This window comes from Moschus berezovskii, chromosome 17 (genome assembly GCF_049115385.1).
Source record: "Moschus berezovskii isolate FMDL1 chromosome 17, NW_MosBer_1.0, whole genome shotgun sequence".
NCBI lineage: Eukaryota > Metazoa > Chordata > Mammalia > Artiodactyla > Moschidae > Moschus > Moschus berezovskii.
In genome coordinates, this window is record NC_142476.1 from 34,988,368 (window position 1) to 35,005,921 (window position 17,554).

At 36.3% G+C, this 17,554-nt stretch overlaps 1 protein-coding gene across 5 annotated transcripts in view; it reads left to right on the plus strand.

Moving 5' to 3' along the window:
- Window positions 1–17,554, plus strand: part of COP1 (COP1 E3 ubiquitin ligase) — a 221,298-nt gene that overhangs the window by 155,866 nt on the left and 47,878 nt on the right. For all 5 annotated transcript variants that reach the window (XM_055419200.2, XM_055419203.2, XM_055419202.2 and 2 more), the window contains 3 exons: window positions 11,728–11,845; window positions 14,861–14,985; window positions 16,116–16,276. In XM_055419200.2, coding sequence (XP_055275175.1) covers window positions 11,728–11,845; window positions 14,861–14,985; window positions 16,116–16,276 — 404 coding nt within the window. The remainder of the gene's footprint in view (window positions 1–11,727; window positions 11,846–14,860; window positions 14,986–16,115; window positions 16,277–17,554) is intronic.

Sequence of the window (17,554 nt, forward strand, 5' to 3'; positions counted from 1 at the left end):
ATTTTTCTTTGTCAAAGGAGAGAATGCTAAGACAGTCTAAAAAGACAGTATAAAATCAATTGGATACATTTTATTTTGCAAGGGAAATGAAACAAAATTCAAGGAAAAGGTTACATAAAGTTTTCCATTATTAATAATTTGTTTATGTATATTTTTAATGGATGATGTCCAACATCAAGCTATTGTGATGTTTAGATTTCATTATATATACTTAATTCATATTTTAAAATGTTATTTGAATATGTTGTAAATGGCAGCTCTTGAAAATTTATGATGAAAAATTTTAGACATTGATTTTAAAATTTATGAGGCTATAGTTTTTCAGTATTCATTTAGGAAACAGAAGTCTACTTGGTTAGTTAATTTTAGGACAGATGTACGTAGATAGTTGTAGTCAGCTATGAGTAGCTATTAACTCATTGCTGCTGCTGCTGCTAAGTCGCTTCAGTCTATTACCTGTCTAAAAACAAGTGCTAAATGCTTTAGAATTGTTAGATTGAAAAGTGACATGAAAGTCACTCAGTTGTGTCCAACTCTTTGCAACCCCGTGCACTGTAATCCACCAGGCTCCTCACTCCATGGAATTCTCCTGGCAAGGATCTTCCCAACCCAGGGATCAAACCCAGGTCTCCTGCATTGCAGGCAGATTCTTTCCTCTCTGAGCCACCAGGGAAGCTAATTGTTCAGTTAGTCTTTAAATGAGTTATCACACAACGTTAAATAAAAAAAGCATTTGTAGTTGTTAAGAAATATGTATTTTTATGATATAAATGAAGGAGTTTTAGTAAGGTGTGAATTTCTTCATAAGTTCACACGAGTGTGAAAAGAACACTCTGCCATTACAGAACTGTCTGTGGTTGTAGTTCAGAATCGGAGAAAATTTTTCCTTGCCTGTGAACGTGTTGCCTCTTGCGTGTTCATGTTCTCTAGTGCTCCCGCTCAGCTCCCCTTCCTTCTTTTCCTTCCTTTTCTCTCCCTCTCTTTTATCTCCTTCCTCCTTCCTCTTTCTTCTGCCCCTCCATCTTTCCCTTTTCTGCCCTGCCCTTCCTCCCTGATCTTTCACTCTTGTGTTTCTCCTTTCCTCTCTCCTCCCTTCCCAGCCTACTTCCTTTCTTCGTCAGTGCGCTTCTCCTTCTCCCTGCGTCCTGTTCCTCCTCCTTCTCCTGTTTTCCTCTAGCCCTGTGTGTTAGGCTGCCTTTACCCGTGGCTCTCAAGCCCATGCTTGAGTCTCTTCCCCACAGTTCTACATATACTTTTCCTGATTTCTTTTTATCACCACCAGTTCATTCTTCAATTCTTGTTATCAGTTCTTCTGCCATAATAATAAATTATTTGTCTTCTATCAGCTTAGAATTGACTTCCCTATATTTATTCTTTTTATGAGTCATTTTATCAGACTTTATTCCTAACTGGGTATATAGTGATATTGACATCACAGAGACAACCGATTGTGAGACCAAGATTGCCAATATATTAGATTTTTCTACATATTAAAATTTTCTAGCCAAGATACTTAATAGATGCTACTGCAAAGTGAATAAGGAAAGACTGAGCTATTACTCTGGTAGGTTGGTGTGAATGAGAAGGAACACTACACCAGGCCAAGTCAGTGTAGTTTTCTTACAAGTATGCAAGAATGTGTGCTCTATAGATGTGATGAGGAAATATTGTCAAAACATAGCACTCTGGCTTAGAGTATAGAAAGCTACCGGAAAATGTTACCTTCATCTTAAAAGCAAATAACACTGTATGGGAAACAAAATTGTAACTTTTCCTGATCCCCTCAAAGAGCTGAGGTCACAAGGCAGGGGAACACTTATTTTTTAAAATAACTTTGTTATCATCTATAAAATAAAAAATTAAAGTAAAAAATAATCCTAAAATTCAGGAAATCACAGGTAGACAAGCAAATAAGTCATATAATATGTTGTAAAAAATAGTATTAAAATAGTGTTTTTAAGATCTGAAATGTATCAGTCTTTTTTAAGAAGCTGAAGCATTATTCATGTCTGGGCCCTATTATAGACCTCCTGAATTAGACTCTGAAGAGAGGAGAGCAAGCATTTGCATTTCAAAACTGCTCCTCAGATCATTTTCATGTGTACCCCTCTGACTTCTCCTGGGACAGGAATAACTATTCTTGCTAAAAATATTTACCGGTTCCTGAACTGGTGAAGCAAGAATATGGAAATGCAGATAAAGGCTAAATAATGAAGACCTTTTATATGTCATAGTAAGAAAGCTTTGTTGGATGAACCTCAGTTCAGTTCAGTTCAGTTCAGTCGCTCAGTCGTGTCCGACTCTCTGCGACCCCATGAACCACAGCACGCCAGGCCTCCCTGTCCATCACCAACTCCCGGAGTACACTCAAACCCATGTCCACAGAGTCGGTGATGCCATCCAGCCATCCCATTCTCGGTCGTCCCCTTTTCTTCCCGCCCCCAACCCTTCCCAGCATCAGAGTCTTTTCCAGTGAGTTAACCCGTCGCATGAGGTGACCAAAGTATTGCAGTTTCAGCTTTAGCATCATTCCCTCCAATGAACATCCAGGACTGATCTCCTTTAGAATGGACTGGTTGGATCTCCTTGCAGTATAAGGGACTCTCAAGAGTCTCCTCCAACACCACAGTTCAAAAGCATCGATTCTTCGGCGATCAACCTCACTGTATTAAAATATTGTCTCTGTTTTAACAGCATTTAGCAAAACGTAAGGACCAAATCTGTCTAGTAAAAGAGAAAAACCAAATTGTTTTTTCTTATGAACTGTTATTATTTCTTATGAACTATTATTATTGAGATAATATGATTCATTATGACTTTTTAAAAACAGCATGCTGCTGCTAAGTCGCTTCAGTCGTGTCCGACTCTGTGCGACCCCATAAAGGTCATTAAATAGATTGAACTCCAAATCTACATTATCTTTTGTAGTTAAATTCTCAATTTTGGATTCATTTTTCCATCTTTTTCTTGCATGGAATTTACCATATTACTAATATATAAAGACACTTAATACAGAAATATACTTTATATTAATAAAAATACTCTGGGTTGGATGAAAGTGCCTCTGGAAGTGGAGGGACAATGTGAAATACACTATAAAAGTAGTTACCTGACATGCATAACATTTTGGGGCTTTCTAATGGCTCAGTGGTAAAGAATCCTCCTGCAGGGCAGGAGACAGGAATTCAGTCCGTGGGTCAGGAAGATCACCTGGCAGAGGAAAAGGCTCTGCTACAGTATTCTTGCCTAATAAATCACATGGCAGAGGAACTACAGTCCAAAGGGTGGCACAGAGTAGGACAGAGCTGAGCCCTTACACACTCAGTCTTTTATTTTGAAACCTGCTTCATTTCTAACAGTGTGATAGACTAGATAAACTGAAATCCTCTGTCAATGAACATTTATATTTTAAACACTACTTTAGGTAAAATATATAAAATACTCTTTTAGATACATAGCTTACAGAGGATTGAAATAGTGAAGGGTCACAAACAAAGCAGAATATAAAAACTAGAGAAGTAAACATGAGAGCTGAAGTTCTGTCCCTGCTGGTGATGGGAAGTCGCTGGCCTGGATATTGAGGAGTTAGTGGGGAGGGAACAGATGGTGTGGACCTGGGAAGTGTGTACCTGGAGTGTGCCTATTTGCACGGTGACAGTTCTAGAAACTTTGTCTTAGCCTGGGCTCTGAGTGGTGGAGAGGAATTGACTCCCCGAGAATTCTAACCACTGCCTTCATGGTATGGCATGTGTCTTCCTACCCCACCACAGAGTAATAAAAAAAGAGAATTAAATGAAGAATTGAATAAAATGTAAGGAATGAAATCTTGTGAGCAAAGATATTCATAAATGTGGGTAAGTCTTAGCTAGTATTGAGTATATAAAACAACAGCAACAATAATAGAAAAACAAGACTAGTTTGGGGGTTTTAAAAAGGTGGAAATAAAAATTTGGACAATAAAAATGTAACCCAGGTTTTGGAGGCATATTCATGAAATGGAAACAATGTAAGGTTTTTATATAATCTGTGTAACAATATTAATTACCTTTGTCCTTAAAGACATGCCTGTATTCTCAAATTTTAAATCATTAAAGAATACAAGTAGAAACTCTACTTTCAAACCTACAATGAGAGAAAACTCAGTTTGTATTAAGAAGAACTCTACAAGGCAGGAAATGAACCACAGAAAAAGCGAGGATAAAAAAAGTAAAAAACTAAATAATGATGTGAGTTAATCCAAAAATTTGACTAATCAGATCACTAATCTGATCACTAATCTGTAAATTGAAACAGATTGAATTTACCATTTGAAAAACCAAATCCCCTGATTGGGTTATTTTATTAAAAATTTAAAAATTATCAGCTAAATGCTGTATAAGAACCCCGTCTAGGCTTTTTTTGTTCTTTCCTACTATCACTAATTTAGACAACTATTTTCTAGATATTTGAAATAAATCAGTAGATTTATTTACAATTTTTACATGTCCACATGGTTTATTTTTACTTTGGCTTTACTGCCTTTCTAGTAATGAAAATAGTTTGAATTATTCCCAGTGTTTATTAGTTATTACTTAAGCTTTGTTTACATTGATTCCTTAAAGCAAAAGTGTTTGAAAAGAGATTGAAGTAAAGCAGATCAGTGAAGACTGAAGCAAATTCATTCTCAAAGATTAAACACATATTTTTGCAAGTGTTTATTTGGCTGTGTGCAAACTTAGCACTCTAGGAAATAGATTACTACTCCATTTATTTCTGTTGTGGCAATGCTGATTTTGTGTTTCTAAAGCCATTAAGATTTGCAGGGCATTGTCTCTGAATTTAGATTTATGATGTTTGAATAATTTTATAAAAGTTTAACAGTTTATTGCACAGAAACTGATTCCAAAGCAGGGAAACTGTGAAAGCAGGAAGTTTGCTAGCATTTTGTGTTTATTTAGTATCTTATAAGCCACTGAATATTCTAGATTGTGTGCTGTGCCCTATTATAGTAGTATAATAATAAAACTATATTCCACAAGTAATTTGTTTTGTATACTTTCAAATGAATTCAAATAACAGAAACGAATTTTAAAACTTTTCTGTATCTGATATAAATATTTTTGTTTTCCATTATTTAGCCACTAATATCTATGCATAGAGCATTGTACTGGGTCCTATTAGTGAGTATGAAGATTTAAACACTATTTTCCCTGTTGCCGGTCTGAGAAACACTTTCAGGGGAAAGAATTTAGGGAAAACACATTTTCTTCCACCAGAGGCAGTTAAAACCAACAAATCATGTTGCTGTTCAGTTGCTCAGTCCTGTCCGACTCTTTGCAGCCCCATGGACTCCAGGGTGCCAGGGTCCTGCCCTTCACTATCTCCTGGAGTTTGCTCAGACTCACATCCATTGAGTCAGTGATGCCATACAACCATCTCTTCCTCAGTCACCCACTTCTCCTGCCCTCAGTGTTTCCCAGCATTGGGGTCTTTTCCAGTGAGTTAGCTCTTCACATCAGGTGGCCAAAATATTGGGAGCCTCAGCTTCAGTACCAGTCCTTCCAATGAATATTCAGGGTTGATTTCCTTTAGGATTAACTGGTTGTATCTCTTTGCAGTCAAGGGACTCTCAAGAGTCTTCCCCAGCACCACAATTTGAAAGCATCAATTCTTTGGTTCTCAGCCTTCTTTATGGTCCAGCTCTCACATCTGTACATGAGTACTGGAAAAACTGAAGTTTTGACTATACAGACCTTTGTCAGCAAAGTGATGTCTCTTTTTTTAATACACTGTCTAGGTTTGTCATAGCTTTCCTTCCAAGGAGCAAGCATCTTTTAATTTCATGGTTACGGTCACCGTCCACAATGATTTTGAGGCCCAAGTCTCAGTCATAGTAATGATTTGTAAAAGTTTTTATTTGCCCATAAATTTTGGAATTAACATATAAAATTCATTAATATACTCTCTCCCTAGCATAGAAAGAGATAAATTTAGAAAAAAATAACTGACTTTATTCACAGTAATCAGTAATACAGTTGATATTTTTCAAATTCTATCCTTTAGATTTCTCAAGAGTTGGCAGGTAGGAAGAAAGCCAAATGTAGGGAGAGAAGAGGTTGGGAAAAGGGCTCCCTGCTCCTCCTTGGGCTCTAGCCAAAGCAGCTCTTAATTCAATCTGTTTTATATTCTGGGGTTCTAAGCAAGTTAGCTTGGGGAAGACTTTATGATAAATGTTTCTGCTACCTTTTCTTAACTGAGATTTTTGTTTTTAATTTGGGAAAGTACACATAACAGATGCTGAGATTTCTGGGTCTTTTTAGACTTTTTTTGGTGTGTGTATAGTTTTAGGTTCACAGCAATATTGAGAGGGAGATAAAGAGAATTCCCCTGTGCCTTCTGTCCCTACTCATGTAGAGTCTCCCAGTATCAACATCTCTCTCCAGAATGGTGTGTCTGTTACAACTGATGAACATATATCGACGCATCATAATCACGAGTTCACTTGTGGTGTTAATATTCTATGGATTTGGACAAATACATTCATCATAATGGGCTTCTCGGGTGGCCCTAGTGCTAAAGAACCCACCTGCCAGCACAGGAGACATTAAATGAGACATAGGTTCAATCCCTGGGTTGGTCTGGAAGGTCCCCTGGAGGAGGACATGACACTCACTCCAGTATTCTTGCCTAGAAGATCCAGTGGACGAGGGAGCCTGGTGGGCTATAATCCATGGGGTCACAGAGAGTTGGACACTACTGAAGTGACTTGGCATGCTTGCATGCCTTTCATCATGATAGTATCGTGCTGAGGATCTTCTCTACTCTAAAAATCCTTTGTGCTCTACCTGGAACAACCTGATGGAGCTTCTGACAAAATTATGGAGAACTCCTGTGACTGTATCCTTCTGGAATTTTTAATTCTCAGACTTGTCCACACTGTGTAGGGTTTCTTTTGAGGCTGCCATGTCTACAGAAACATCTGCCATTTTATACTCAAGTCACCACACTACTTTTCTCATTCCCACTACTGAAAAATCTTTTTGCAGTACACAATGACATAACCTTTACTTACACCCCAATGTCCTTTACATATTACACCCTGTTTTGCCTATTAGCTTGAGAATGAAGTATTATTTCACTATACTGTAGTATGCTGTTTTATAGTATCTTTTTTTCAAAATAACAAGATATTAAAGACTTATTTTACTAAAATGTTTTTCGGTTTTGAATTATTTACTGCAAAAGAAAAGTTTAATCTTTTTTACCAATAAATATAACATAAACACAGCAAATGAAGCCAGAATTTTTTTTCTTCTATTTTTACTGTAGCACATGCCAAACAAACTACAGCTATACATTTGTACTTCCATAGTATAAGCTGAATGCTGTCATTTGAGGTGATCACTTAATTACAATGATAAACATAAAGTGGTATGTGGAGATACTCTTCCATATAAGCAACAGAAATACTGGAAAATTTTTAAAAATGAACATTATGGTTATGAAAGCTTTGAAAACCAGCAACATTGTTGTCAACACTGGGGCCAAAACTAGTTTTGGAACTTCTCAAAAATCCTCATTTCCAGGTCATTGTCACTATTTGGCCTGACGTAAACTCACTAGAGAAAGCTCCATTGGCAAGATGTTGTTTCTGTGTGACCTGATTCAGAGTCTCCATGGGAAAAGGCCTGGACTCCAGGGTGTTGTTGAAAACAATCAGATACTGTCCCACAACCACTGCAGGCTGTGACACCAGGTGGGACAAACAAGAGCCCTGTCAAAGATTTGAAAGGAAGATCTGGGCAAAGGGCCACAACTCTCTGAAAACTCTCTCACATGTTCCTGGGATGAGAATGCATTTTGCATGTCCAGGCCAGCGTCCTCTCTCAGAAAAACTGCAGAGAGATCTGGTCTCTTACCTCTGGCTGACCGTAAGGCTCTATATAAGCTAGAAGTCAAGGGTAAGACACATATGTAAGTTGCCTGAGATTTGAAAGCATGTCGTACTACACACAGAGATCCCCTAGGCAAAGGGCAGAAGACACTGACCCAAACCATTCAAGGAAATCTTGTGACTTCTCTAAGTGACCCAGTAGCAGCCTTTACTCTGCTAGGTTTAAAAAAAAGACAGCAGAACTGATCAGAGACTTCAGTGGTTCTATACAGCAGGAATTACAGACTCTCTACAATTTAGTTCTGGAAAAGTCACTGAACAGATAAATAACACCATCCACAAAAGCCCAGCCACAATAACCCTGGGAGAGGGACAGCAGGAACTGATTCTGGAATTGTCACATTTTGCTATCTGAAATGTCCAGGGTTTTTTTGTTTTTTTAGTTTTTAATTTTGTATTGAGGTATAGCTGATTAACAATGTTGTGATAGTGTCAAGTGAACAGTGAAGGGACTCAGCCAACAACATTGTTGTTGTTCAATTGCTAAGTCATGTCCAACTCTTTGTGACCCCATGGACTACAGCACGTCAGGCTTCTCTGTCCTTCACTATCTCCTGGAGTTTGCTCAAATTCGTATCCATTGAGTCAGTGACGCTACCTAACCATCTCATCCTCTGCCTCACCCTTCTCCTTTTGCCTTCAGTCCTTCCCAGCTTCAGATTCTTTTCCAGTGAGTCAGCTCTTCACATCAGGTGGCCAACGTATTGGAGCTTCAGCATCAGTCCTTCCAATGAATATTCCGGGCTGGTTTCCATTAGTATTGATTGATTTGATCTCCTTGCAGTCGAAGGTTTTCTCAAGAGTGTTCTCCAGCACCACAGTTAGAAAACATCAGTTCTTTGGTGCTCAACCTTCTTTATGGTCTAACTCTCACATCCATATCTGACTACTGGAAAAACCATAGCTTTGACTATGCGGACCTCTGTCGGCAAAGTGATGTCTCTACTTTTTAATATACTGTCTAGTTTTGTCATAGCTTTCCTTCCAATGAGCAAGTGCCTTTTAATTTCATGGCTGCAGTCATCATTCACGGTGAAGCCATAGTCCCCCCAGGTCCCCTCCCATCCAGGCTGCCACATAACATTGAGCAGAGTTCCCTGTGCAATTCAGGAGGTCCTTATTGCCCATTTTAAATATAGCAGTGTATACATGTCCATCCCAAACTCCCTAACTATCCCATCTCCCCATTATTCCCCCCAGCAATCATAAGTCTCAAAGTCTGTGGGTCTGTTTTATAAGTAAGTTCATTTGTATCATTTCTTTTTAGATTCCACATCTAAAGGATGTCATACAATTTCTCTCCTCCGTCTGACTTGGACTTCACGCAGTATGACAGTCTCTAGGTCCATCCATGTTGCTGCACCTGGCGTTATTTCATTCTTTTTAATGGCTTGAGTAATATTCCATTGTATATTTGTACCACATCTTCTTTATCCATTTCTCTGAAATGTCTAGTTTTTAACCAAAAAGTTTATGATATACACCAAAAAGCAGGAAATATTCAGTCAATAAAAACTATCCCATATGTTGGGCTTACTAGATAGAGACTAGTCAGCTTTTATAGATAATATTCAATGAATTAAACCATAATTAAGGAGTTAAGGGGAAATATGACAAATATATCTTTTCAAATAGTATTAAAAATAGAAATAAAAAGCAAATCAGAACTCTGTAGTTGAAAAGTGTAGTAACTGAAAAGAAAAAATAACTGGAGGGACTCATGAGCAAATTTGAGCTGGCAAAAGAATCAGTGAACTCAAGATGCAGAACAGTAGTGATTATTCAGTCTAAGAAATAGGGAGAAAAATGAATGAAGCTTCAGAAACCTGTGAGACACTATCAAGCATACCAATACATACAGTGCAGACTCACAGAATATAAGGTGAGAGAAAGAGCCAGGAAAAATTTTAGGGAAGAATAGCCTAGATCTTTCCCAATTGCTTAATAAACATCACTTTACACATCCAGGAAGCTCAATGAACTCAAAGTAAGATAACCTCAAAATGGAAAAGACCAGAAACTACCAAAACAATTTTGAGAAGGAATAAGGTTTGAGGAATTTTTCTTCCCTATTTCAGAATTATAAATCTCTAGTTATTAAGACATTGTTGTACTAGCAGAAGAGTAGATATGTATGGATCAATTGATTAAGCATTAAGAATCCAGAAATAAATCCTTATTTATAGTCCATTCATTTTCAGTAAAGGTGCCAAGCAATTCATTGGGGGAAAAGTAGTCTGTCTCAAATGATACTGGGACAACTGGATTCATATCCATCCACATGCAAAAAGATTTACTAAGGCCTTTACTTCACACCATACACAGAAATTAACTTAAAATTGATCACAGATTTAAATGTAAGAACCTAAACAATAAAACTTAGAAAAAAAAACAGAAAAATCTTTAAGAACTTGGATTAGTCAGTTTTTATATTTAGAATACTGAGTGTTCTATAAAAAAAGATAAACTGGACCTTATAAAGTTAAAAACTTATCAAAGTACAAAAACTTCTGTACTTATCTAAAAAGATAAACAACAGAATTGTTGAAAATATTTGCAAAACACATTTCTGATGGGTATCCAAAAGTTTCAAAGAACTCGATAATGGGATTGGAACCATCATGTACTGTTGGTGAGAGTGTGAAATGACATCCCGCACTGTTTGTCAGTTTCTCAGAGTTAAACACAAGATTGTAACATGATACAGTATTTGCACTTTTCAGGTATTTGCCTAAGACCTAAATAAATGTCCATACAAAGATGTGAATGTGAGTATTTAATAGCAACATTATTCACAATAACCAAAAATTTGAAACAGATATCCATAAACTGGTGAGTGGGTGGACAAGCTGTGATATAGTCACACTGCTGCTGCTAAGTCACTTCAGTCGTGTCCGACTCTGTGCGACCCCATAGACGGAAGCCCACCAGGCTCCCCCGTCCCTGGGATTCTCCAGGCAAGAACACTGGAGTGGGTTGCCATTTCCTTCTCCAGATATAGTCACACAGTGGATACTATTTAGCAACAGAAAAGAATGAACTGCTAACACATTTAAACATGTGGATGGACTGTAGAAACATTAGGTAAAGAAACCATCCATACATAAAAGTTACATATAGTATGATTCCATTTGTATAAAAGTTTTCAGAAAAGGCAAATTTATAGAGGTAAAATATAGCAGTTGTCTAGGGTAGTGGGTGGTAAATATGCGTGAGGGGTCTTATTGGAATGAAGAAAATGTTCTAAAACTGATTTATGATGATGCTTGCACCGCTGGGTAAAGTTAGTAAAAATCATTGAATCATATACTTGCAGTGAGTATATTTTTACCATATGGAAAATGTGTCTCAAGAAAGTATATTTTAAAAAGCAAATGTGAGAAGCAAAATTGTATTGCATTTTGTTTAACTTGAAGCCCAAAATGTTTAATTACTTTTCTAAAGCCATCAGAATATAAGGATACATTAAATTTTTTCCAGTGTTTTGTAACTCTCAATACTATTTCTGGGGCCAGGATCTCAAGAAATACCAGTGGATCTCCCTTTCAGACTCACATTGGCATATGTGTATACACTGTTTTGTGCTAACCATATTCTCCTAGCTGCAAAACAAAACTTCCTGTATTTGCTTATCTTTGAAAATGAGTCATTACCCTTAGTTTTCTGAGTATTATAGGTTGGATATTGTTTCTGAAACATTTGATGAAAAACCCTCAAACCAGTTAAAATTAGCTTTGCTTTCCATTTCTTCGTTTACTGCATTTTTTTTCCTTTTCTGTTTGTTTTTCTTGTAGATCACTGTGTTCACTACTATGATCTTCGTAACACTAAACAGCCAATCATGGTATTCAAAGGACACCGAAAAGCCGTCTCTTATGCAAAGTTTGTGAGTGGTGAGGAAATTGTCTCTGCGTAAGTATTACTCTTTTCAGAAATTGAGTTTAACATGTCATCATTTACTGGTTGTAATGTCACCATGGGTTTTGTGAAGAGCAACACTGTGGTATATGCACTTTTTCTTAAAATAGTAGAATTTTATAACTTGTTTACTTAAAATACATGTGGTATTTTAGTCTGTATTGCTCTCTTTTATATGTTATTTGTGAAGAAAATCCAGATGATGCTATATTTTTTAAAGTTGCCCCCTTAAACAGTTGAACTTCAGACTGAATTTCAGCTGCTGCTCCTTAAAGAGAAACAACAGCTGATACAATATAATAATGAGAAGTGTTTCATTTACTGAAGAGCACTAATATGTTTTTATATATTACCTGTATTGTGATACAGTAGTATAATTTTGGGTTTAAAGCAATATTTGATTGACTTTTATGATTCCCTGTTCCTTGATCTCCCTATGATTTCATGGTGAGTTTTAAATATATTTTGAAGAGAACTTTGTAAATATGACTGCTTATACCTGACAAATATTCTTTAAGAAGCCTTCTGAACTAGAGAGCCATCAGGTCAGTTCAGTTCAGTCGCTCAGTCGTGTCCGACTCTTTGTGACCCCATGAATCACAGCATTTTAGTTATCTTTTATTTTGTTGAAGGTAAAAAAGGTGTCAACCAGAAAAATACATCCCAGTTGCTAAAATACCGCTGATTAAGCTTTTTTACTAACAGGGACAGTCCCTTCTTTCTATTAAGCATTTTATCGTTCTCTTTACTTTGTATTACCCTAGTAAAAGCCAATTCTCGGTCTCCTCTTTTCATATATATTATTTCTTCTCAAGCTTAATCATACACTGTTTTCTTTCTTTCGCATAGTTTCTAATATATCCTGGGAGATTATTAACACCAGGGCCTTATACTTGGGATCTCCCACCACATGTCTCCATACTGGTTGCTCTAGATAAGAACTTGATAATTTGAGTTGATTTAACAAGGTAATTTGATTGCTATTTTAAAAAAAGATAAAAGGGAAAAGAGAAAATGAGAGCTGAATTTCTAAGGGGAGTTAACATAGAAAATTAGTTCACAAATGTATATTAAAAGTGTTGACCAGTCGAAAAGTCTCTCTTCTTTAGGAGTAATAATGGGCAGTAAATAATGAAAACTTTATTCAGGTTCAAATATGGACGATATATTATATGGCAAAAATATTTTTTCTTAAATTTCAGACTTATAAGTGTTGAATCAGTTAGTTTGTTTTCAACTAGTTGAAGTAAGAAGTGAAGTGTTAGTTGCTCAGTCATGTGCAACTCTTTGCGACCCGATGAACTATAGCCCACCAGGCTCCTCTGTCCATCGGATTTTCCAGGCAAGAGAGAATACTGGAGTGGGTAGCCATTTCCTTCTCCAAGGGATCTTCCCTACCCTGGGATTGAACCCAGGTCTCCGCATTGCAGGCAGATTGGCAGATTCTTTACTGTCTGAGCCACCAGGGAAGCCAGGAAGTTGAAGTGTATGTATGCTTAACTGTATAAATTCGAAATCTTAGTCGACCTTTTTTAATGTAGACTTGTGGTATATATATTCACCAGTCTTTTCTCCTTTATGGTGTTTATAAATCATGATGATTTTCCTCTTGAACATATTTGGTGTTTAGAAGTATGTGAGACGAGTTTACCCACAAGTATATTTGGAAATATGACAAAAGTAATATTAAAACAATCCTATGCATACATGTTGCTGCAACCTCTGAATTCTTTGACTGTATGCACACATACACACACACACACACACACACATAAAGGAATTATCAATGTAACATTGTTGAGCAGAAAAAAAAAATTTTTAAACAACATAAATGTCAGAAATTCCCTGGTGCTCCAGTGGTTATAGCTCTGCGCTTCCACTGCCAGGGCCCAGGTTCGATCACTGGTCGGGGAACTAAGATTATCGCAAGCCTCGTGGCATGGCCAAAAAAACCCCAAAACCAAAAAACAACATAAATGTCTGAGAATAAATGCTATGTTGAAAAATAATGAGAAGCAGTAGAGTTTTGGAAGTTTGGAATGTGGCCTGTGAAATAAGAGTTTCAGTCTTGGCTCTACTATTTACTAGCAGTGGTACCTTAAAATATTCTTAACCTTCGATATTTGTTTCCTCACCTCTGAAATGGAACTGAGAATACTACTTATACGTTGTGAATCTTTGAATAAAATATTGTATGTCAAACATTTAGCATGGTGCCCTATTCTGTAACTGTTAGAGAAAAGATGATTTACTGTATAGTCATTAATAGAGAAATATGTTTATTTCACATAAAATGTGAAACAAATTGTTGGATAAGGAAGAGGCACTTGGCAAAATAATGTGCTGTATGATTCAATTTTTATAATAAAAAGTCAGAAGTATTGAGTATTTTATTCAAATCCTCAGACTGTCTTTGCATGATAGGATTAGCACTGATTTTTGTATTCAATTATTTTTTGAATAACAGCTGCATTTGCATATTAGTAAGGTAAACTGTATAGACCAAACATTCATAGTATTCCTTGCCTGTATGCGCAACTCACCTGTGAAAATAGTGTATATTTAATATACTAATATAATAGAACAGTTGAAAAAATTAATCAACTGAAATTGGGAACACAACTCCCAACAGAGCTTTCTTATTGTTTGATGGTGGTTGTATGGTGGTATTGATGGCTAATGGTTATACTTGCTATGTGCCCAGGGACTGTTGAAAACATTTAAATAAATTAATTTTTTTTCAGTCTCTTCTAGGATTTGTCTAATCATGTAAAATAGGAATCATTATATTTCATATTTAACTGATGAAAAAAATTGAGGCCAAAGAGTTTATATTAACTTTCCTAAGGTCAAAAGCAAATAATAGCATACTGAGCATTCTGACTCAGACAGTCTGGCTCCAGAGTCTGCTTTCCCTACCACCAAACTGGATTGCCTCTGATTAGCAGTAGTGATGAGTTTCATGTCATGAAATCTTAGAGGTGTTCTAACTTTTCGTGTTTCTCTCAGTTCAACAGACAGCCAGCTAAAGCTGTGGAATGTAGGGAAACCATACTGCCTACGCTCCTTCAAGGGTCATATCAATGAAAAAAACTTTGTAGGCCTTGCTTCCAATGGAGATTATATAGCTTGTGGTAAGTGAAACTACTTTCTCTGGAACTTTTAAATAGGTATGTCACCAAAATTGCATTCAGTGGAATAGACGACATACCAACTCAGGAAATGACCTGTACATTCAGAAGGTAGCATGCTGAATTTTGTTTGGATTAGAAAAAGCATTAGTCCTTCTCTCCTTCACTGAGCACAAGCCCCAACCATGTGAAACAGCGTAAGGTTGTTAACTGTATTATGAGAAGACATTTCTGCTGATATCTTAATTTTGGAGACAGTTGTGTTCTTAAGTCTGATGTTCATTTCCCCCTATGTAATGTTCCCTTCAATAAGCAGTCTGTTTGGGTAGTCTCGATCTGTTATTCTGGGACTCTCATTGTTGATAATTTGTACAAATTTAAATTAGAAATATGAAAATCAAATTTGGTACTGTTGAAATGCTTTAATACATTTGATTCCTGAGTATATGAACTTCCATCAGTACTTTTAAATGACTTGGCCTTTATTCAGTAAAATTAACTATCTCTGCTACTGCTGCTGCTAAGTCGCTTCAGTCGTGTCCGACTCTGTGCGACCCCATAGATCGCAGAGGATCCCAGGCTCCTCTGTCCCTGGGATTCTCCAGGCAAGAATACTATACATGTATATGAACCTGAACCTTGTCAAAACAAATCTCTTACTTTGACAGATTGTTCAAACTAAAGGTTTGTAGAACACTCATCTTTTGTTAGGAAATGGGAAATAAGTTTTGCAGATTATTAAAATCTCCCTTTATAAGTCCTGCAACTTTTTTCCCCCCTCTAGACAGAAATCTTTTTAAATGCACTTTAAGATTATACTGTAATAACAAATTTCTGGTTCTTCTCTAGACCTCTGCTAAAAATGATTTTTATATCAATATTGTTAAATCATTTGACAATGATAATGTCTTTAGGTTAGGAAAATATACGTTTTTTCCTAGGAATCCTTTTTTCACATGATTCCCAAGAAGTCCTGTGCTCTGGTCTTTCATATTTTACCATAAAAGATTATTAGTCTCTGAATTTAAATGTTGAGTAATAGTTAACTTATGAATGTGAAGTCCTAATACTAAGTTCTCCCATTCTAAACAAAAAAAGATATTTTAAAATAATTATTAACTCTTTTTTTTTAGGAAGCGAGAACAACTCTCTTTACCTGTACTATAAAGGACTTTCTAAGACTTTGCTAACTTTTAAGTTTGACACAGTCAAAAGTGTTCTGGACAAAGACCGAAAAGAAGATGACACAAATGAATTTGTTAGTGCTGTGTGCTGGAGGGCGCTTCCAGATGGGGTGAGTTTTTGTATCAGTTTTTCCACCTTGGTGTCTCATATGATGCATCGTGTTTATATATTCACAGGTGAGCCTTTTAAGTTTAAAATATAAATTGTTGCATATATTTTCTTTTTTGCTTAGTATTACATCACCAAAGGAAACAGACATTTTAGAAAGTAGTAACTGAATTGTCACTAAAGGACAGTAATTGAAATGTTACATCATACTGACATGATGTATCTCCTGTGTACCCATAGCATCATATGCATACCTCTGTTATATCATTATCAGATTATCTCTGTATCTCTCCTACAGGACTGGAAATTTATCCAGGAAACATACTGTGTCTCATTTCCCTTTTTAATCACTTGCAGTATAGGCTAAATAAACATTCAGCTGAACCTGGTATTGTATTAGGACGAAAAAGTCTGATGTAGATAAAGGAGAGTGACCTATATGCATACTAGTTAAGTACTATTTCAGGGCAGAATTTCTTGTATAAAATACATTTATATGAGAATATTTAAACATTTGATTTCTTAACAAGAAAGTTGAATTTCCAGGTTGTCCAAAAAAGTTTCCTCAAACCTATCATTCAGTTATGCATTTTAAAGTACAAGCTTTCTCCTAAGTTATATGAAGAAGTATTGTTTTTATTGTCTTGATTTTGTAAATGTTAGTCATCTGTTAATGTCTCTTTTTTTTAATAACTTTTTAGGTATTTACTTAGTTTTATTTTTGACACAAGAATTCTACTTGATAGGTACTTTAAGACTTCTGACTTCTTGTACAGTTTAAATAGATGTATTCAAGCTATCAGTATTGGTAGTGGCAGACAAGATGATTTGGACCAACCCTTCTTCTAAGTAAAACTAGAAAAGTTAGACCAAATGTATGTATTTTAAAGCCAAAACCTGTTTTAAGTCATTAGAAAATAGACAAGACAGAAAAGAATTAGCAGTTTAGGAATGTGAGCCTGGGTTTTGAATATTCTTTCTCCGCTGGGAGCATTTGCCAGTTTTGGTGGAATGTTTGAGAATACTTATGGTAGCTTCATGGGATCACAGGGAATGCAGTCTAGTGCTCACCACCATATGGGTGAACTCACTTTGGTCTTGGTACCCAAAGGGCTCTAGTCTACAGTAAACTAGTCAAAGATAACCCCCCACTGATTTTGAAATTCAGTTTCAGGTCACATCAATCCTGAATAAATTGAGGTTATCATGGATTGCTGGGGTTCACAGGATGTAAAATTAAATCCTCTCTACAAGAAGGCCTTCAAAAGAAGATCACCTA